Source organism: Xenopus laevis, chromosome 9_10L (assembly GCF_017654675.1).
Source record: "Xenopus laevis strain J_2021 chromosome 9_10L, Xenopus_laevis_v10.1, whole genome shotgun sequence".
Classification (NCBI taxonomy): Eukaryota; Metazoa; Chordata; class Amphibia; order Anura; family Pipidae; genus Xenopus; species Xenopus laevis.
The window spans coordinates 121,133,278-121,156,373 of NC_054387.1; the positions used below are offsets into that span (position 1 = coordinate 121,133,278).

The 23,096-nt window shown below is 41.3% G+C and overlaps 1 protein-coding gene across 2 annotated transcripts in view; it reads left to right on the top strand.

The window, feature by feature from the left end:
• Nucleotides 1-23,096, top strand: part of meiob.L (meiosis specific with OB domains L homeolog) — a 50,819-nt gene that overhangs the window by 24,977 nt on the left and 2,746 nt on the right. For both annotated transcript variants that reach the window (XM_041577249.1, XM_018236599.2), the window contains exons 7-12: nucleotides 1,956-2,056; nucleotides 3,893-3,945; nucleotides 4,099-4,194; nucleotides 4,999-5,100; nucleotides 13,263-13,416; nucleotides 21,083-21,269. In XM_041577249.1, coding sequence (XP_041433183.1) covers nucleotides 1,956-2,056; nucleotides 3,893-3,945; nucleotides 4,099-4,194; nucleotides 4,999-5,100; nucleotides 13,263-13,416; nucleotides 21,083-21,269 — 693 coding nt within the window. The remainder of the gene's footprint in view (nucleotides 1-1,955; nucleotides 2,057-3,892; nucleotides 3,946-4,098; nucleotides 4,195-4,998; nucleotides 5,101-13,262; nucleotides 13,417-21,082; nucleotides 21,270-23,096) is intronic.

The following is a 23,096-nucleotide window of genomic DNA, read 5'->3' on the forward strand; positions in this document are numbered from 1 at the left end:
TGTATGTTCTTGCCAGGTCTGAGTGGGGGTTTCTGTCCAAAAACATATAGGCAGGTTAATCGGCTCCTGATAAAGATTGTCCAGTCTGCGAAATTCCACCGGGGCAGTGAATGATGTATAGTATCTGTAGAGCTTTGCAGAATATGTTGCATCTCTTTAAATAAAAGGTGCAAACTGTACCCAAATCCCAGGGGTTCATAAATAATCCCTCACACAGCAACACATTATGTTTTATCTTGTATCAGGGGTGTAATTACAGAGGAAGTAGACCCTGCAGCTGCAGGGGGGCAGGAGGTATAAGAGGCCTCATGAGCAGGTCTGGAGTGAGAGTCAAAATAGGCCCTGCCATTTCAGGTACCCAGAGGCCCAATCAGCCCACACAGAGGCCCAAACAGCCCCACCAGCCCACAAAATACTGACTTTCTATTGCATCTTATAGCAGCCCCTCTGGCATTTGCCAGAACCTACAGATTGCCATTCTGGGCCTGCTGAGGCCCAAATAATGAGCGATTTCAACATATATTAGTAAAACAGGACAATCTCTTGATATTTTGGGGGCCCTAAAATTAATTAAAGTGATTAAAGGGGAACTGTCGCAAAAATGAAAATGCAATGTAAGCTTCGTCATACTGAAATAAGAATCTTTCTAAATACAATCAATTGAACATTCTGCAATGTTTCTAAAATAATCAAGTTTATGTTCACTATTCCTCTCTCAGCATCTGTTTCTCTTCATTCTGTCTTCATGCATTGGTTGGATGTCAGATATTCATTAGATCCAATATATCTTATAGGGGGGCTTCCTTTCCTAGCAGATGTATTAAAGCTCACTCAAAATGGATTCTAGTACAAACAAAATCTAACAAAATAACTGCCTTTTGCACAAATTCTGCATGTAGAGAGACATGATGTCTGGTGAGTTTAATAGAGTGAGCTCTAATACATCTTCTAGGCAAAAGGAGCCCCCTATAAGATATATTGGATCTAAACTATCAATGATTATCTGACACCCAACTGTAGAATGAAGAGAGAATGAAGAGAAACAGATGCTGAGAGAGGAATAGTGAAGATAAACTTGATTATTTCAGAAAAAGTACAGAATTTGTAATTAATTGTATTTAGAAAGTTTCTTATTTCAGTATGCTGAAGCTCATATTAAATTTTCTTTTTGGCGATAGTTCCCCTTTAACATTAGCTTCAACTATCCCTCATTTATTGGAGGACAGTGGTATTTTTGCCAATGGAAATGGTATGGCCCTCGGCCTTCTAGCTAAGGGTGGTGCAAACTCTGAGATATTATCAGACCTCTTGGACTTGTCCGTAGGGCCAAAATATCCCCAGCAGCCAGCACGCTGTAACAATCTGCATAGGATCGTTGTATGAAACTATTGTTTCTGAAAGTAACAGCAGTGCCAGTTGTGCTGTGGCCAAAACTTGTAGCCTGGGGGCAACCTTCTGTTTTACAAAACAACTGAGCAGTTTCACTGCTTGCAGCACAATCACTTACCCTCACACTTGTCTGTTATCCCTTCGCATGGCACTGTAAGAAAGAAACCCATTCACTTCAGGGCTGTCCAACTTTTTTATGTGTACTGGGCTGATTATTTGATCCACATACACACACACACGTTCATGAGAAATTTTATGTCAAAAAATCCGAGTACTCCTAAGTAGAGATGGTGTAATTAAAAAGAGAAACATGGTTAAAACCATAACAAACCTGAGCCTTACTTCTCCCTGTGGCATTCAATACCATACGTACGATATGCTGCGTGCCATTCGGAGTGTGTTGTCTGATGCTCTTTTGCTGACAATGCTCACATTTTAATAGTTTCAGCTTTCAATTCAGCATTCAGCCCAGAACTTTTGGTGCATATTTGTACTTGTGCATCTTAACTTTATACTTTCAGTACAGGCGTTAATAAATTATTTACACTAGTTTACCATCTGATTAGGTTGGAGAAATAAAACATTTCACTACTTCTGACAAAAGGAAAGGTCAGAGATGCGAAGTCAAGTTGTTTGATGACGTGGTTTCTTCATTTGGTATGATATGGTGAGTAACATTTATGATTTATAAATACTGTATATATAATATATCCGAAGGTAGCTGCACTCCGTCCACTTCTTTGTGGGTGCTTGGTCAAAGAGTTATGTATAATTATTCGCGATGGACCAGCACTCCATTTTCATTAATCAATAGTGTTTTATTTTAACATCACTGTGCATCCAACGTTTTGGCCCACATTAGGGCCTCTATCAAGGATAAAGTGCTAGTGGCACAAATGTTAAGGTACTGTTTAACTATTTGCACAAATTGCTTAATGAACATGGTTATGACGTAATTTTGGTGCCCATTTAGAGGGGATTGTGGGTATATAAACTGTTAGTTTGTCACAAGCATTTTATCCTTGATAGAGGCCCCAATGTGGGCCGAAACGTTGGATGCACAGTGATTTTAAAATAAAACACTATTGATTAATGAAACTAGAGTACTGTATATATACATATAATACACAAAAGCCATGAATATCTTGTAAATTATATCCTTATAAACGGTGAGTTCTGATGTTATCAGTTATAAACGGTGAGTTCTGATGTAATGTCTGTCACATGACTCACTGAAATTTGTGTATTATAATAAATAAAGTACCCCCGTTGCAAAATATGAGGATATTAGAAGTTACCTCAGAGTTCCATGACCTGTATAAAAACACTTGGCCTTTGGCCATCGTGTTTTTTTGTACATTCATTCGTTTACACGTAAATAAAGATTCTCATAATGACTTTTTGAGTTAAAATAGAACTAAAGCTTAACTAAAGAAGTAGCTAGAAATATTGTATATTATGTTTTAGGCTTCTTTACCAGTCCAAGGCAACCACAGCCCTTTAGCAGTAAAGATCTGTGTCTCCAAAGATGCCCCAGTAGCTCCCCATCTTCATTTCTGCTGATTCACTGCACATGCTCTGTGCTGCTGTCACTTACTGAGCTTAGGGACCCACTCACAATATACAGTACACATAGAATAGAAATGTCACAATATAAGGCTGATTAGTAATTAATACAGATAATTACTACATGGCAGCACAGAAACCAGTGCAATTAGCATCAGAATTTAATAATTAGCCCTGTCGCATCAGTTTATATTACAGGCCAACCACATTTTCTTATTTATGATTTGCGACGACCCCTAAGCTTAGCTTCTCAACAGCTGCTCAGAGCCCAATGAGCATATGAGAGTCACAGACACTTTCCAAGATGGTGACCCCCTGTGACAAGTTTGAAGTCCTGGATCATTGCTGCTATTGACAAGCTGAAACTTTAGGCTGGTGCAATAAGTTCAGTATAAAAAATATAGCATTTTTACTGACATTCATTTTAGGGTTTAGTTCTCCTTTCAATATTCACTTAAGTCAAGCATATGTCACGGGTGCAGCTTTTACTGAACATGTGACCTGTCTAACGTTTCTATTTTATTATTATAAAGTAACAATGGGCCAATATTTTGTTCTGACACTGTCCACCTCCTTCCAGCCCTTAGAGTCAGGGTAATTATTCTACAGACACAATGTGCTCTGTATAAACAAACACCTCCCTCCCCTCCATTACTGCCTGTATCTCAGGTTTTAATGGGTTCTCCAACCAAAAACTGATTTTGCAAGATGAAAAAAATTTCTACTTTCCAATATGCATTAATTTAATTTAGGAAAAGATTCACGAAGGTGGTATCAAGTGATTTCAAATTCACTGTTCCACTTTTAGGGCAATAAATAAAAACTACAAATATTTTGTAATTCAAACAATAGGTCAAATACAATGTATGCAATAGGAACACAAATGATGGCAACTGGTGGCCTTAAATAATTACTCAATTAATTATTTTGTATTTAGCTGGGACAATGAATCCATCCAAGTTGCACAGAGCTGGATGCCAAGAGAAACAGGTAATTTTTTTGTTCTTGTTTTTAAAATACTCCAATGGCCTATAAGTACTGTATGAAACTACCAATTTACTAATAAAAAAAGGTCACTGTGTTGTTGTATCAATACAACACATGCAATGCTAAGTTATTTTGTTTTATTTTTTTTACATATAGTCATATTTGCTGCAGATATCAGAATTAATTATGATTCATTTCGAAACTCTATGGTTGCAACTGTTGTGTCAAAGACAATACTTACAACCAGTCCAGGTAAGTGCTCCTGTATCATTTTAACAGTTTTGGACCTTGTTCGTTTCACTGTACACACACTTTTAGAATTAACAGTTGCACTCATACTATAACGATAGGCAATTTTAGATTTTAAGGACTCCAAATGCAGATTTAAAGCATAAGTCAGCCTTTTTATTTTAAACTCCCTAAAACAACTCTAAACAGCCCCCGATATGACATACCTTTCTCCCTACATTGAGTCTGATGTCCTTTCTAAGATAAAAGCTAAAACATGCAGCAGAAATCAGTAACTTCCTTATCTAGAGTGAAGCTCTGCTCACACTGCGATTCGGGGAGATTAGTCTTCCGGCGACAAATCTCCTCTTCTTCGGGGCGACTAATCTCCCTGAACTGCCTCCCCTGCCTTCCCGCCAGCTAGAATGTAAATCGTTGGCAGGATGGCACTTGGAGAGCTTCGTTTTCCGAAGTTGCCCAAAGACTTCGGACGACTTCGGAAAAAAAGCGCTCCGAGTGCCATCCAGCCGGTGATTTCTAGCTGGCGGGAAGGCAGGGAGTGCCAGCAATTTACATTCTAGCTGGCGGGAAGGCAGGGTAGGCAGTTTGGCGAGATTAGTTGACCCAAAGAAGAGGAGATTTGTCGCCAGGCGACTAAACTCCCGAAATCGCAGCTTGTGTCTCTGCCCTTAGTATACTGAGCCTTCCTTCTCCTTTGAATAGAAAGCCAGTCAAAGAGCTGTCTACTACACATGCCTGGAAAAGACAGAATACAATTCAAAGTGGAAGTATATCGCCATCTATAAATCAATATTTATTTTCCCATAGATACACCAGAGGCTCATGCACTGCTGAGCTATGCCAGAGACTGCATTGAAACTGGATTTTTTTTCGAAGAAAACGAAGAATTGTCAAAAGAAGCTGTAAAATGTATGTATTCAAGTTAAGTATTAAAGCTTAACAATATCTTTAATATGGCAGTCAACTTTGGGTTCCAACCTGACCTGTACACTACGGGCGATCTTGAATGCCATCAACCAACTTCCTTTGTTTACATAGTAACATACAGTAAATAGTAAGTTAGGTTGAAAAAAGACACACATTTTTTTTAACCTGCCTAACTGCCAGTTGATCCAGAGGAAGGGAAAAAATCCCATCTGAAGCCTCTCCAATTTGCCTCACAGGGGGAAAAAATTCCTTCCTGACTCCAAAATGGCAATTGAACTAGTCCCTGGATCAACTTGTACTATGAGCTATCTATTCTCAAATTAGAATGTGAGATTTATCACATCTTGACCATGGAAACAGTCCTTATTCGAATGTTCGCCCACTAAATCCTGTCTAATTCATATAGAAGTCAATGACAGAGGTCCATTGAGCCATCTGAAGATGTAAATAGCCTTCAGGACATTCAAGATTTTTTAGGAGGTAAAACTCGAATCAAATACGAATCAAATACTAATTGAATATGAATCAAATTACGGATCGTTCCTATTCGATCGTATATTAGACATTCAAATTTATTCTTAAACAACCTCCCATTCGAGTATATTCAAATTTATTAGAGTAAAAACAAAGTCAAATGAATTCGAAATTCAACCTTCAATAAATAACCACCTTAGTGTCAGGTGTGGCCAGGGCCTCCTGTGGTTAAATAAAAATATGGGGAAAAACAAACATAATTTTACGTGACAACGGGCATATCATGGACTAAGAGTAAACAGGGCTGGGCCAAGGGGTAGGCAGGGTAGGAAACCGCCTAGGGCGCAATCACTGGGGGGGGGGGCACACCATGATGATGCGCCATTGCACATGCGCAGTAGGCTGCGGCAGGGCCTGAACTAGGGGTAGGCAGAAGAGGCACTTGCCTAGGGCGCAAAGGCACAGGGGCGCCAGGCACGTACCTCTTCTGACGCCTTCCCCTAGCTCGGACCACTATGTTCAGAAGCTATAGCTGCAGTTCTACGTAGTGTACGGTCTTCTGTGCATGCGCACTTTCTTTACACGCGCACATGCGTGGTTTCTGCGCATGTGCACTCGCGCTTCCTTTCCGCTCGCACACTTCTGCGCATGCGCGAGCGCAAAGTAGTTGGCCGGGTTGCCTAGGGCGCCCGGCCGAGTAGGCCCGGCACTGGGCTGTGGCCCGTAACGTGTCCATACATTGGGCGTCAGTTATGTCATTGAAATGGATCATGCAGTAGCAGTAGAGAGGACCTGTGCATGCTAGAGGGAGAAACTTTGTGCTGAAGACCTGTCTTGCTGGTGCAGGGCCTAGGCTCTTTTATTACTCCTCTGACACTGACTGACACTTGCTGGCACAGGTACAGATCATGGAGGGCTTGGGTCTGGGGAACTGGAAATATTTATGGCTGCTGGGCTGGCACAGGTACATGTGGGGGCGTGGGCTCGGGCAGCAGTAGTATGGCTGGGCTCATTGTTTGCTGCTGGGCTGGCACAGGTACAGATCATGGGGGGACTTGGGCTGGGAAAATATTGATGGCTGCTGGGCTGGTACAGGTGGGGGCTTGGAGAGCAGTATGGCTGGGCTCATTGTTTGGAATGATTGGAACCCTTGCCTAGGGTGCCAAACTACCTTCGCCCGGACCTGCTTGGCCCTCACACCAGTGACCAGTTACCTCTCTATCTATAGGTCAATGGATGAAATCAAAAGTGCATTTTTCTTTTGCCTAGTTGCCCAAAAAGCAGCATCTCTTTCTTCGAAACTCAGAAAGCATCTAGTGGTATTTCTGAAAGCAGCAATCAGAGAGAGGTGGCCTCTCCAAAATTCAGTGAACTCATTTATTTAAAAAAGGAAAAGGCCTCTTTATCAATCTGTTTCGGCAGTTTTGAGAAAATATTCAGGGTCTGCCCCAATACCTTTTCTGTAAAACCAACTATTTCTGTGCTCTTTCTTCCCTGTGCTTTACCAAGTCACTAGCTTCCTTGCCCCTAACCATGAGATTTGTGTAGTTATAGGATTGCAGTTCTTCCAAATCCACCACTGCATGTATGTTGCTTAAAGGAAAACTATACCCCCAAAATCATACCTCAAAACATTTTGGAAATAAAAAGAGGGACCCCGCTGGCGATTTTTCATTATAGCCGGCGGAAAGGCAGTTTGGGGATATTGTCGCAGAGAAGAAGAGGAAATTTGTCGCCAGGGCGACTTATCTCCACATATCTGCCCGTGTGCCCTTAAGCTGTGAGTGTAACTTTTCCCAAGGAACCTGTTATCTTATATTGTTACAATTACTCAATTGCTTATCTCGAAATTGTTACAAAAGTATCTAATCTTCTGCTGTGGCTGTTCTGGGCTCTCTGCCAAAAGCCAATTACTGTAAATTAGAAACTTTGTTTCTTTTTCTGCCTGTTCAGTGCAGAGAAAAACAGGATTTTCCAGTACAAATAAGGGACTGTGGGTTGAGCTTGAACTTTCCCTCTAAAAACGGGACAGTTGGGAGGTATGCCACTTAAGCAATAGATTGTTTACATCATATTAAGTGGCATATTAAAGAATCTTACCAAACTGCTCTTTATATTTAAGTAAATCTTGCCCTTTTACTTCACTTGCCTTGAACCACCATTGTGTGCTGTCTCAGAGATCACCTGACCAGAAATACTGCAGCTCTAACTGTAACAGAAAGAAGTGTTGAAGCAAAAGACACCACTTTGTCTGTTAATTGGCTCATGTGACTTAATAAGTATGGTTTGTGTGCACAGTGAATCATTCATTTTAAAATGTCAATATACTATTTAGGATTACCCAATGGCACATACTACTAAAAAAGTATATTATTATGAAAATGGCTTATTTACATGAAGCAGGGTTTTACACATGAGCTGTTTTTTGCAATATATTTTTATGGAGACCTATAATGTTTCGGGGGTATAGTTTTCCTTTAATCAAGTCACAAATATACAGCATATAAGGGAACATGGACATAACTGTGAGGACCTATTTATTAAACCTCTAATTGTTGTGGTCGAGTTTTTAAAAGGTAAAAGTCAAATTTTTAGAGGAAAATTTTTTTTTTTAGAGATTTAGTATACCCCAAAGCTGCTAAAAATCCGAAAATACTCCATCTCAAACCTGTTGAGGTCACGTAGAAGTCAATGGCAGATGTCCCTGAAGATGTTTCTTGACATTGTGATCCGCGCTGGTTTTCATCCAACAATCAACGACAATTGGATAAAGTCCAAGATTTTTCGGAGCGTCAATCGTACGATTCAAATTAACGCATGAATTTGTTCGGTTTTTTTATCTCCAACTATTTCAAGAAGAATTATTGGCAAATGATTTAAATTGGTGGATGGGAGTTAGGTTGACTTTGTATTAATAAAATATAACAATATAAGTAAACGGAGGGCACACCTAATCACAATAAAAAATAGGCAAATATTGAATAAGAGGTGCAACACAAACCTTGAGTCGCCCCTACCGAGCGACTAAATATAACAAATACAGAAAATAAGGTCTGCACACTCAAAAAGGAACTTTCGACTCAGGTGGTAAGATTTAAGATATACTTTACTTAAAAAAAACAGACAATGACATCATCATCACAGTGAACAAAAAACATTTTACATTGTCATAGTATACATACCACCCTTAGGTACAGATAAGGCAGACAAGGGAATACAAGTAGCGGATACACCTGCCTAAATGAGAATGACCGGTCATTCTCATTTAGGCAGGTGTATCCGCTACTTGTATTCCCTTGTCTGCCTTATCTGTACCTAAGGGTGGTATGTATACTATGACAATGTAAAATGTTTTTTGTTCACTGTGATGATGATGTCATTGTCTGTTTTTTTTAAGTAAAGTATATCTTAAATCTTACCACCTGAGTCGAAAGTTCCTTTTTGAGTGTGCAGACCTTATTTTCTGTATTTGTATTAATAAAAAACAGAGATAAGCTCGAGTTTTAGTAATGACACATCGTACACATATATTGGCATGTTCATTTGTATACTTAAATACTTTACGGATTATCCTCAAAATGCATATTTTGTACATTCCCATAATTTTTCATGGTTCACTGTTAATGTGCCGGTAACAGTACTCCATATGTATTCCCTTCACACGCTAAAAGTCGTTGCAGTTCCACCCGTTTAGTTCTGATGTATCGTGAGGTTGAACTGATCTCTATCAGAGCTTGAAACAGAACAATGTGGTCAATAGATGTAATGTTTTGTCTTCTACACAGCCGTGCCTTAGCAACACCCAGTTTCAATTAGTCACATATGAATTCGAGTTGCTACGCTTTTTGTAAAAGCTTGGAAAACGAATACTTTAAATATGACTTGAAATGTACAGCGATAGGATTCTTGCTTCAAATACTAATCTCACTCATCTACCAGCGTAGAGAGAACTAAAATGTTGAAGGAAGAACATCTGCTGCATTTCCATGCCAGCGTCACTTTAGCTGTTCCATTTGCCACACACTAGGATTGAATGTGTACAGAGTTTCAAGACAAGAATATCCTATTTGTATATACTGTACACATGTGATATGATTTGTATGCCGTCCCAATCTTGTTTCAAACATATGGCACACGTTTGTATCTATTTATTATAATGTGGGTTCTTTAGCTCATCCTTTTGACCCCCACCAGTGCATGTTTACTGTATCCATACAGCACCACCCACATGGGTCAGTAGGTTGATGAGTAATATAGACAGATCCAGATGCTTTTAAGTGGGACCTGAAGACTGATTTGAGGACCTGTGTAGTCACAGATGCTCTAGTTATAGTAACCAGAGGGCATTATAGACAGATAGCGGGGAGACTTTTTTTTCCCATAAAGAGGATCACCGTACCCTTCAGACTAGAAGAAATAACTTTCATTTGAAGCAGAGTTGGTGGTTCTATAAAGAGAGGTCAGTGAGGTTGGGGAATGATGTGATGGCTGATTCAGATACATTAGATAGCTTTAAGAAGGGGTTGGATGTGGATAGCAAGTGAGGGAATACAGGGTTATGGGAGATAGCTCATAGTACAACTTGATACAGGCACCAGTCCAATTGCCATCTTAAGCTGGCCATAGACGCAAAGATCTGATCGTATGAATCGAGGATTCGTACGATTTTCAGAACGTGTGTGGAGAGTCCCGACATTTTTCGTCCGGCGGAGATCGGTCGTTTGGTCGATCGGACAGGTTAGAAAATTTCTGTCGCCTGCCGATAATATCTCTGCGTGTATTGCCGATCGTAGGATTTTCAGTGGGAGACTGTCACTAGTTGGACATAGATATCGTACGATTGCTGTCAGGGGCAGAACATTGCTGATCTGTTCTTTAACTAATCTGACTGGTAAGACTTTGATCTGAATGGTTAGTGGCGGGTCGGGAGATGGGAAAGTCCGATCGTACGATGATTCGTACGATCAGATCTTTGCATCTATGGCCAGCTTTAGAGTCAGGAAAGAATTTTCCCCCTCTGAGGCAAATTGGAGAGGCTTCAGATGGGGTTGTTTGCCTTCCTCTGGATCAACTGGCAGTTGGGCAAGTTATATATAGACTTAAAAATTTGAACTTGATTAACGTGCGTTTTTTTTCAACCTAACTTACTATGTTACTATGTTTTAAGAGGGGCTTGGATGATTTCTTGGACAAGCATAGCATCCAAGGCTACTGTCATGCTAAAATCTACAATTAGATGAGACGTATGAGTGTGTATATATGCGCTCTTGGGTTCATTTGGAGGGGTGGATGAATTTAATGGACTTTGGTCTTTTGTTTAACCCAACGTAACTATGTATACATAAACAGGGAAAGTGGAAATGTATCAATGAATACTTTGGGGCAGATTCACTAACAGGCGTCAGCTCCGTATCCATCGCACAACTTCGTCAGGTGCAAATGCGCGAGTACGCTAATTCACTTGCATGCAAAGTTTTGTTCTGGGCGTCGAACGCTGGTGACCTTTCGCTAGCGTTACTTCAGCTGTGCGAGCATTTCATAGCGAAAATGCGCTAGCATTCATTTGTGCCTATTGAAACTTTGCTAGTGATCTTGCGCTTAGGTCAATTTGCATAGGGTGGGAAATTTAAAGTTGTATGGACGTCTTTATTATAAATGTTGCTGCAAATGGTTTAAGTTACCGGTTTATATTACACATGTTCAGGGAACCATAATAAAGACAAGAGCGTTAATATAATGCCCTACACATGAGCCCACTGTAAAATTAATGTGCCATATGTTATAAAATGTGTGGAGAAAACCGGTTACCCAAAAAAGTAAGTTAGGACTTTTGCAGCCAATCCCACTTAAAAACTTCTTTATAGAACTTCGCCTGGTTTGAGGTGGCAAAGTCAACTCGATCGTTCGCCAGAGCAAAAAGTCGCCTGTCGATAGAGTGCGAATGAACGTTAGCGACGGTCCCATATGCTAGTGAATTGGCGCCTGTTAGTGAATTGGCAATGTCCCTGCGGGTGGCAACGCTGGCGAAAAGTCACTAGCATTAGCTACTTTGCCCTTTAGTGAATCTGCCCCTTTGTGTTCGCTCTTCAGACATGATCAAGTCTTACTGGGTCATTTCTCCAGGTTAGTTATTGTTATTTATCAGGTTGGAGACAATTACACATTGAAATCCCAACTATTGCTTTTGCAACTGGCAACTGGAATTAACAGAGTTAAGCAGGGCATACACTGGAAGATCTGATATTTTGTAGAGGTTGTCAAATGAGTCCATTTTATTCCTAGTTAGGCTACCTACCTTAGTGGTAGACCAAGTTAGCCTGATCTGTTTTTTTTGTAGAGCCTGGGAAAAGGATCATGAAGACCCCATATTGATCTGTTGGCCAAGGATCAGTGTAGACCCCCCACTACAATGCACATTTACAGCTTTAAGGTTCAATGTCAGACTATTAATTGCAGAGGGCATTGTTTTGGCACCATGCACTGGTCAATAAGCTTCAAATTTAGTCACAAAAGTGTTGACTCGTTTATGGGATCAAAATAATCATTACTGGCCTGTATTTGACTGGCTTTAGATTTTTTTTAAGATATTTATAAAGTATTCAACTGTGGTGCCAGCCTTCTCCTATAAATTGGCGCATGCACAGACCAGATTGGAGAGGAATAACTGTGATTTCTTCCTGAAATTTCTCACGAAATTCGCAAAACGGCAAAAAATTCACGAAAAAATCATGAAAATCTAAAATTGACGCCCACGTCCAACTTTGGACGAGCGATCGACTTTTCGAACGCGTGTCCAAAACTTTTTGAGGCTTGAGAATTTTCACGGGAGGTTCTTGAGTTTTTTCGCAGCAGCAAAAAGTGGAAATTCACAGTGAATTCGTGCCAGGTGAATTTATTCGCCCATCACTAGTCCCCACCTCAGTTTTGCCGCTGGATTTGATGGCAAGTATCTTTTTGACAAAAAGTCACGCGATTTCCCTCCCTGCCCCTAATTTACATATGTAAATTAGGATTCGGTTCAGTCGGGCAGAAGGATTCGGCCGAATCCAAATCCTGCTGAAAATGGCCAAATCCTGGCCGAATCCCTACCGAATCCTGGATTCGGTGCATCCCTAAAAACCAGGCAGTGGTTTAAATGAGAGACTGTAATATGAATAGGATAGCGCCTAAATCAGGACAGAAGTACAGTAACAATACCAACAAAACTATAGCCTCATAGGGCAACCGTTTTTTGGCTGCTGGGGCCGGTGACCCCTATCTGACAGCTTGAAAAGGGTAGACGAAGAAGGCAAATAACTGAAAAACTATAAAAATGAGGACCAACTGAAGAGTTGCTTAGAATAGGGCATTATATAAAGTTCTAAAAGTTATTTTAAATGTGAATCAACCCTTTAAGTAAACCATAGAGCACTGAAGGACATGGACATGGTGCAGGTTTCTTAATCCCATCTCCTCTCTCCAAGCCATGCACTCCATATTGTACTCCAGACAGTTCTTTGGTTAAAGGAGTAGCCGGTTCTTTGTGGCCTCAGGTTTCATATTCATCCAACTTGCTCTTCAACATGAAAGTAACGATTGTTTATTTTAACAACCCCAAAAGCGGCAGATATCGTTGTTTTATTGCATAAACGCTTTCATGAATATAAACTTTTTTTTTTATTTCCCTTTAGTGGAGTCCATAAAAGATATATACACAGTGCAGCAGATAAAAGACAAAGCGACACAAGGCATAGAAAAAAACGATCCGCTTTACGGGATAGTTTACGCTTATATCTCTAGGTTCAATATTGATTCAGATGCCAGCAAAATAATTCGAAACAGATGGTAAGTCTTTTTATTTTTCATCTTTGCAGCGGAGCTTTCATTTGTAATAGGAGAAAGGAAACAATACTTTTTGGCTGCTCATGCTGATCAACACGCTGATTATGTTGTCAGATAAAAAAGCGAAAGGGTGATTACGCATGTTTGTGCCCATCAACTTTCATGTCAGTGATAATTATATGTGAAAGCACTTTTGAATGCAATGAATCACTTTACTCAGTGAGCTGATCCTCAACCCCAACTCCACTCATTTTAGATTTTTGTCACTGAAAGCCACTTGCAACTATACACTATAAATTATTGCTTTCTGGAAAAAATAATGTTTTAGGATTTCATAAAAAAAAAACAGGCAAATAGCTACATGACAGCTACCTGGTTAAGAAATTGGCTTCCAAAGGCTTCCTACTAAGGCACAGTTGATTTCTTATAGTATATTCCAGTTCACAGTATCAACAGGGTCGGACTGGGCTGACGGGACACCGGGAAAAAACTCGGTGGGCCCCAGTCCTAGTGGGCCAGACCCGAACCTCACTGGCCCCAGGTCACTGATCTCCTTCCCCCAACGCACTGAAGGTAGGTTTCATTTACACTCACTTGGGGGAGGTTGGGTGGCAGTGGCCCCTGTAGGGGGTGTGGGGGAGCGGCGGGAGCTCCTTGAGGGGGGAGAGGCCCCTGGGGCGGCAGCCCCAGTGGGCTCAGCACCTACCAGTCCGACCCTGAGTATCACTTACAAACACACCTACTGGCGACTTGGTATTGGGATTTCCCTATACCGAATTTCACTGTACTTCTCAGATCACAGATGACACAAGATCTTTTCTGTTGCTTCTCTTTGGTGTCCGAAACCAATTATGGGGTCCCATACTATTATGTTAGCAGCCCTCTGGGAAGAAAAAAGAAGTGGCCAATGGTGACACCCCTGATCTGCCCCAATCCCAGATCAGGTGTGTCACCATTCACGTGTTGGCCGTTTCTTATTCATTGGATCATGACTAGTGATGGGCGAATTTGCGCCGTTTCGCTTCGCCGAAAAATTCGCGAATTTCGCGAAACAGCGGAAAATTCGCGAAACGGCGCCGGCGTCTCGTTTTTGACGCCGGCGCCCAAAACGTTTTTCCCGCAAATTTTCGCGGGCGTTTCGCGAATTTATTCGCTGGCGGAGAATCGCGCAAATTCGCCGCGAATTCGCGCCTGGCGAATAAATTCGCCCATCACTAATCATGACCAAGTCCTTGCTCATGATCTACCCAAACCCCACTGCTAACACCACCACAAACTTTAGCTGGGTTCCTGACAGCAATACCCCCACCACACTCCGATGGTGGCCCTACCTAAAATGCTAGGTTGTGTAACACTAATGTACTTATACTAGAACAATGGCTTACAGAAACAGACCTATTACTAGTACATCTACCTGTTTTTTTCAAAACGCATCAATTAATAGCGCTACTCCAGCAGAATTCTGCACTGACATCCATTTCTCAAAAGAGCAGATTTTTTTAATATTTGATTTTGAAATCTGACATGGGGCTAGACATATTGTCAGTTTCCCAGCGGCCCCCAGTCATGTGACTTGTGCTCTGATAAACTTCAGTCACTCTTTACTGCTGTACTGCAAATTGGAGTGATATCACCCCCTCCCTTCCCCCCAGCAGTTCATCAGCAGAACAATGGGAAGTTAACCAGATAGCAGCCACGAGTTCAGTTCTACTGAACACCAATGTGTTTTTTTTTTAATTTTATTAAACCCCTGGCCATTAATGTATTATTTTAATACTCTATAGGCACCTGCAACCAATATTTTTTTCTCTGGAACCCCAATGTTTCTATTTTAACTTGTAAAGGAGGGGGGTATGGCCACCAATATTTTTTAAAAAAACTTTTATGGGGGGCCCTGGCACCAATGTTTTTTTTTTTTAACTTATAAGGGTGTCCTGACCATCAATGGCTTTTTATAACTTGTGTGTGGGGGGTTTACCATTTTTAGAGCTGATGTCTGTTCGGCCTTTTCGCCGTGGGGTGGGCGGGATCTAGGGTGGGGCTTGGGGACTGGGTTGGTCGGCACCCTGCATAGGATAATGAACTATTAGCCTACTAATTATGAAAATATGTTTTCCCTGATTAATACATTAACGGGCTTAGTAAGTTAAGAGGGCTGGAAAATCCCACTGGGTGAGAACATCAGGCAGTATAGAAGCCCTTTCTTGATAGTTCTGCACAAACCATTATCAAAAAAATCAGCTCAGACCAATTCCAATCCAGTAGGTAACCTGTATAAGGGCAGCTATATTATATAAGGGGATTATATAAGGGGAAATAGAAATGATAGAAGTCGAGGATTGCTGGGAGTTACAGTATCCAACAGCTCGACTCCTCTGTACTTTGGTTCTTCCCTTCTCCTCCCTCCACGGAGCAGGCGAAAAATATTTGCTATGTCATTTAATACAGTGCTATGGGTGAGTGCAGAGGTTCTGTTTTTCTGTATGTAAAGGATTTCATGTATACAAAATCCCTTTATTCCACATAAATGCAGATTTAATGATGCCAATGAATAACACTTTTTTTTTTTACATAAACAATTCATTTGGAGAAAGCAGGCATCTCCGCCCCACACTTTCCTAAATCCAAGGTAAATTGCCTTCAAAAAATATATATTTCATATGTTTGCCTTTGGTCATAATTAAATTCTTACACATAAGCAAAGAATGAGACGATATTTATTTGACTTACTTGTTCCAGCTGGTGTCCGCATGTGGATTGCTTTTTCCTCGCTACTTAGCGGAATATAATGTGCTCTACTTTGCTACCTTTGTGCGTTTTCCTAAGTCCCATTTATTCACACAAATGTCAGATGTGGAATTCGAATTATTTTGTTGTTGGTATTTTATCTGCAGATGTGAATGGGTTTAGATTGCAGAATAAAGATATAGCTGTTACTGGTATTATGATAGATTCAGGAATACCATGCATTACAAACTTACCGCCACATCTGGGCTCCATTGCACATCCAGTCCCGGATTTGTGGAAAAAAAACAAAGGCCTGGGCCTAGAGTGGCAGAATTTTAGGGGCAACATGTTGCCCAGCCACGTCACAATGGGTTTGGAAGCACTGGAGACATGCAGGAGATTTACTTGCTCTTTAAAGGAGAAGGAAAGCTACTGAAGCAGTTTATTGCCAATAGATGAGCCACAAAAATGTAAGCTGTAACACTATATTTATTCTGCAAAATGCTTTACCATACCTGAGTAAACAGCACTGGAACTCTCTCTGTTTCTTTAGGATATCAGCTGCCATATTAGCTTGGTATGACATCACTTCCTGCCTGAGTCTCTCCCTGCTCACTAGTGATGTGTGGGCCTAGGTCAATACCCGCAGGACCGGGTGGGTTCGGCCGACCTTGCATGCTTCTTGGCGGGTAGGGAGAGCAGGAGAAGAGCTCAACCCGCACCCGCCTGCCACCGTCAAATGCCGGCTTCCATGTTCATCTTTTATAGATGCTGTGCCTGGTCGCCCCACCCCTTTTGTAACATCATTGGTGGGGCAGGTCAGCGTGTGTCTATAAAAGCAACCCGGAATCGTGGACGCGGACGGGTGCAGACTAAGGGAGGGTGGGTTAGAGTCCGGAAATCCCGACACGCACATCAGTATTGCTCACTCATAGCTCTGGGCTCAGATTACAGCAGGGAGGGGAGGGGGGAGGGGGAGAGGAGCAAAGTGAGCATGCTCAAGCCCTAGCCCTGGAGGTTTATGCTGAATACAGGAAGTCTGCCCACTCCCACACCTTGTGTATTACTCCCTTTAGAGTGTAAGCTCTTTCTGCATAGGGCCTTCCTCACCTTTTGTACCGGTATTGATTGTGATGTATGTTCTATGTATATAATTTCATGTGATTTAGTTGTATAATCACATTTACTTTACAGTGCTATGCAATATGTTGGCGCTATATAAATACATGTTAATAATAATAATAATAATGATAAAGTCTGATACAGAAGTCCATGAGTACACAATAGAAGGAAAGAAAAGCTGTGTTTCTTTTGACAGAGGACTCAGAGCAGCATTACTTTGAGGGTTTACTGGTGTATTCATATAGACCTTTACTTAATTATAGTTTTTCTTTAAAGAGAACTCAACCCTAAAAATGAATGTGGCTAAAAATGCCATATTATATATACTGAACTTATTGCACCAGCCTAAAGTTTCAGCTTGTCAATAGCAGCAATGATCCAGGACTTCAAACTTGTCACAGGGGGTCACCATCTTGGAAAGTGTCTGTGACACTCACATGCTCAGTGGGCTCTGATTGGCTGTTGAGAAGCTAAGCTTAGGGCTCGTCACTAATTATCCAGCAGAAAATGAGCTTCCCCTGTAATATAAGCTGATGCTACAGGTTTGCTGATTATTAAATTCTGATGCTAATTGCACTGGTTTCTGTGCTGTCATGTAGTAATTATCTGTATTAATTACTAATTAGCCTTATATTGTGACATTTTTATTCTATGTGTACTGTATATTGTGAGTGGGCCCCTAAGCTCAGTAAGTGACAGCAGCACAGAGCATGTGCAGTGAATCAGCAGAAAAGATAGGGAGCTACTGGGGCATCTTTGGAGACACAGATCTTTACTGCTAAAGAGGCTTGTGGTTGCCTTGGGCTGGTACAGAAGACTAAAACATAATGTACAACATTTTCTAGCTACTTATTTAGTAAGGCTTTAGTTCTTCTTTAAATCTCCCAAGTACCAATCCCAGCTCCGGACCCAGGGAGATAAGACTTGTGCATTCATATAAATGGGGGAGGTGGAAAGGGGGCAACAAATAGTCCCGGCATAGGAGCTGTAGAGTTTTGTGACCAGGCCAATCACTGGTGTAACGAGGGTACAACAGACCCTGTGACTGCATGGGGGGACCTTCCCTCCAATTTGATCCACCAGAAGTGGATGTGGACAGGAGTACAGGCACGGTGCCAGTGAAGATTGGGGGCAGCTGAAGATGTACGGAAGAGGGGGAACTAAGGGCAGTGGAGAGGAGGCACAGACAATCTTTTTGGATAGTGGTCCGGTCCAGCATTGTTACACCACTGAAGCTAGTAATCAATAAGAACAACAAAATCTTAAATCACTGGCAGTGAACAAAACCATTGACTTTTTGCCCTCGGCCAACATGCCTTCTCTCTAAAAAGGAACAATCCCTGGGTAGCACAACAGGGTGCACTATACCTCCATATTCCTCAGCTCCCACGTATATGTTGAACTGGCATGGGCATGAGTAATACTATCTGACTTATGGAAACCAACCCCTTGGATCAGTGATCCCCAACCAGTAGCTCGTGAGTAACATGTTGCTCTCAAACCCCTTGGATGTTGCTCTCAGTGGCCTCAAAGCAGGTGATTATTTTTGAATTCCAGGCTTGGAAGCAAGTTTTAATTGCATTAAAACTAAGTATAGTGCCAAGTAGAGTTTGCTGTAGGCTGCCAGTTCACATAGGGGCTACCAAATATCCAATTATAGCCCTTATTTGGCACCCAAGGGATTTTTACATGCTTGTGTTGCCTCCCAAATCTTTTTACATGTGCATGTGGCTCATGGGTAAAACAGGTTTGGGACCCCTGCCTTAGATGTTGCTCCCAGGGGCCTCAAAGCAGGTGCATATTTTTGAATTCCGGGCTTAGAGGTACGTTTTAATTGCATAAAAACGAGGTGTACTGCCAAGGAGAGACTCCTATAGGCTGCCAGTCCACATAGGGGGATACCAAATTACCAATCACATCCCTTATTTGGCATCCCTGAACATTCTTCATGCTTGTGTTGCTCACCATCTTTTATATTTGAATGTGGCTCACGGTTAAAAAAAAAGGTTGGGGACCTCTGGTCTAAGCTGTCTCGGACCTTGCCTGTCTCTAATCATTCCTGCTCCCTCTCCTTACTATTGGCACCATCTCTCCCTACTATTCACCCTTCAATTGCCTCCAGTTAAAGGAACAGTAACACTGAAAGTGTTTTAAAGTACTGAAAATCTCATGTAGTGTGGCCCTGCATTGGTAAAACTGGTGTGTTTGCTTCAGAAACACTACTATAGTTCATATAAACAAGCTACTGTGTAGCAATGGCAGAAATTGAAAAAATACTATATGTCACAGGTTAAATAGTAGATAACAGATAACACCATTATGTTCTACAGAGCTTATTTGCTGTGTAACCTGAGCCTTTTCTCCTTTGAATGGCTGCCCCCATTGCTACACAGCAGCTTATTTATATAAACTATAGTAGTGTTTCTGAAGCAAACACACCAATTTTACCAGTGCATGGAAACAGTGCATTATATTTTTATTAAACACTTTAATTTTTTGATGTTACTGTTCCTTTAACGCAGCACAACAGTGAGGTGCAAGGAACACACATGAGCCCTGCTCCTGATCAAGGCACAAGAGCATTCTGCTCCCATTTTAGTGCTTACACATCATAATTAATCCATATTTCCTTTTTTGCTCATTCCTGGGCACTAAATTCTTATTTTTTTGCATATTGCAGTCTTCCAAATAATAGTTTCCCTCCCAACTATACAGCTTGTCCAAATTACCCCAGCAACCATGCATTGATTTGAATAAGAGACTGGAATATGAGAGGCCTTAATAGAAAGATGAGTAATAAAAAGTAGCAATAACAATATATTTGTAGCCTTATAAAGCATTTGTTATTTAAATGGGGTCAGTGACCCCCCCATTTGAAAGTTGGAAAGAGTCAGAAGAAGAAGGCAAATTATTAAAAAAAACAAAAAATAAATAAATAAATGAAGACGAATTGAAAAGTTGCTTAGAATTAGCCATTCTATAAAATACTAAAAGTTAACTTAAAGGTGAACCACCCCTTTAATAATAAAAATTGTCCCAGAATGTCCCTTTCTATATCAGATTGAAAGTTAACTTTAAGGGGAACTGCCCCATTGATGGCTGATTAAACATTAATGGGGTTATGTAATAAAAGGCACTAAGTTTGCCCAGGAGCAGTAACCCATAGCAACCAATAAGCAGGAAGCATTTACTGGTCACCTGTTTAAAAGCAAACATCGTATTGGTTGCTATGAGCTACTGCTCCTGGGCTAACTTAGTGCCTTTTATTACATATGGGGGTAAACCTTTAACGTGAATAATTCATTGTCTCTACATTAAGGGGCACATTTACTAAGGGTCGAATTCCGAAGTTAAAAAACTTCTAAATTCGTCCATCGAATTTGATAATTCGATAGTCTAAGTATTTTTTAGATCGAAAATGGACGTTTTCGATCAAAGTAAAAATCGTTCGATCAATCGATTAAATCGTTCGATCGATCGATTAAATCGTTCGAAACAAACGATTTTACAAAAAAATACTTTGACTACTCAAAACTTAGCCAAAGTTTATAGGAGGTCCTCCATAGGCTAAACAGCAATTCGCCAGGTTTAAGTTGGCGAAGTGTCGAAGTCGAAGTTTTTTAAAGAGACAGTACTTAGATTTTTGAAATCAAAGTTTTTTCAATTCAAATCGAATTTTAGCCTATTCGATTGTCGAAGTACCCAAAAATTACTTCGAAATTCTAAGTTTTTGAATTTGATAATTCACTTCGACCCTTAGTAAATGGGCCCCTAAGAGTCCAGCCTTCAAAGTGTTGTTTTCCATTTTATTTCATTGCAGCTCTCGATGCCATTACCTGATAACTGATTTAAATGAGCTGTGTACATACACTTTCTGCAATGAGATGTCTTCAGAGCCTAAATCGGTGGTTGCATGCTTGGACTTAAACATTGACATTACTGATCATACTGGAACCCTGTCTGCTAACTTATCTGGTAGTGCCGCCGAGGAAATGTTATCCTGCACGGTAAATATATGTTTGTCTGGTTGAAGCTCATGTTTCAAATCATGTATCTGTGCAAAAGCAGTTTAGCGTCATCTTTATGGATGGTGGTTGGGCCCAGGGCAAAGCAGCTTTTATGCAACTATCTTCCAAGAGACTATTATCCCACTGTTACTATAGGCACCATCTCTCCCTACTATACCTGCTATCCCACAGTCACACTCCCTTCCCAGAGACTATTATCCACTGTTACTATAGACACCATCTCTCCCTACTATACCTGATATCCCACAGTCACACTCCCTTCCCAGAGACTATTATCCCACTGTTACTATAGGCACCATCTCTCCCTACTATACCTTGCTATCCCACAGTCACACTCCCTTCCCAGAGACTATTATCCACTGTTACTATAGGCACCATCTCCCCCTATTACCTGCTATCCCATTGTCACACTCCCTTCCCATTATGTTATACAGGCACCATCTCTCCCTACTATACCTGTATCCCACAGTCACACTCCCTCCAGAGACTAGCACCATCTCTCCCTACTATACCTGCTACCACAGTCACACTCCCTTCCAGACTATTACCACTGTTACTATTACTATACCTGCTATCCCACACACACTCCTTCCCAGAGACTATACCTACTATAGGCACCATCCTCCCACTGAGTACACTCCCCCTATCCCACAGTCTCCTATCCATCCACATCTCCAGAGACTATTATCCCACTCACAGCTATCCCCACACTACTCTCCATCTATACCTACACCTGCTCCTTTCCACAGGGACTATTATCCACTGTTACCATAGACAAGCACTCTCCCTACTATACCGCTATCCCACAGTCACTACTCCCTTCCCAGCACTCACTGTTACTATTCTCCCTATTACCTGCTATCCCCAGTCACACTCCCTTCCCAGAGACTATTATCCCACTGTTACTATAGGCACCATCTCTCCCTACTATACCTGCTATCCCACAGTCACACTTCCTTCCCAGAGACTATTATCCACTGTTACTATAGGCACCATCTCGCCCTACTATACCTGCTATCCCACAGTCACACTCCCTTCCCAGAGTATCCCACTGTTACTATAGACACCATCTCTAGCTACTATACCTGCTATCCCACAGTCACACTCCCTTCCCAGAGACTATTACCCCCCTGTTACTATAGGCACCATCTCTCCCTACTATACCTGCTATCCCACAGTCACACTCCCTTCCCAGAGTATCCCACTGTTACTATAGGACACCATCTCTAGCTACTATACCTGCTATCCCACAGTCACACTCCCTTCCAGAGACTATTATCCACTGTTACTATAGACACCATCTCTCCCCTACTATACCTGCTATCCCACAGTCACACTCCCTTCCCAGAGACGATTATCCCCACTGTTACTATAGACACATCTCTCCCTACTATACCTCTATCCCCACAGTCACACTCCCTTCCAGAGACGATTATCCCACTGTTACTATAGGCACCATCTCTCCCTACTATACCTGCTATCCCACAGTCACACTCCCTTCCCAGAGACTATTATCCACTGTTACTATAGACACCATCTCTCCCTACTATACCTGCTATCCCACAGTCACACTCCCTTCCCAGAGACTATTATGCCACTGTTACTATAGGCACCATCTCTCCCATCTAATCTTAAGGACCCTTACAAATGGGTACTTTTCTGTGTGTTTAACATGTATTCGAGATGCAGCTTTGATTGAACCTAAGCTTATAAACCTTAGGTTTCAGAACTACTTTTTAGCACAGTCGCATTCCATTGCAGTTCCACATTTAGTATATATACAAATACATAACTTGCTCAAGGACT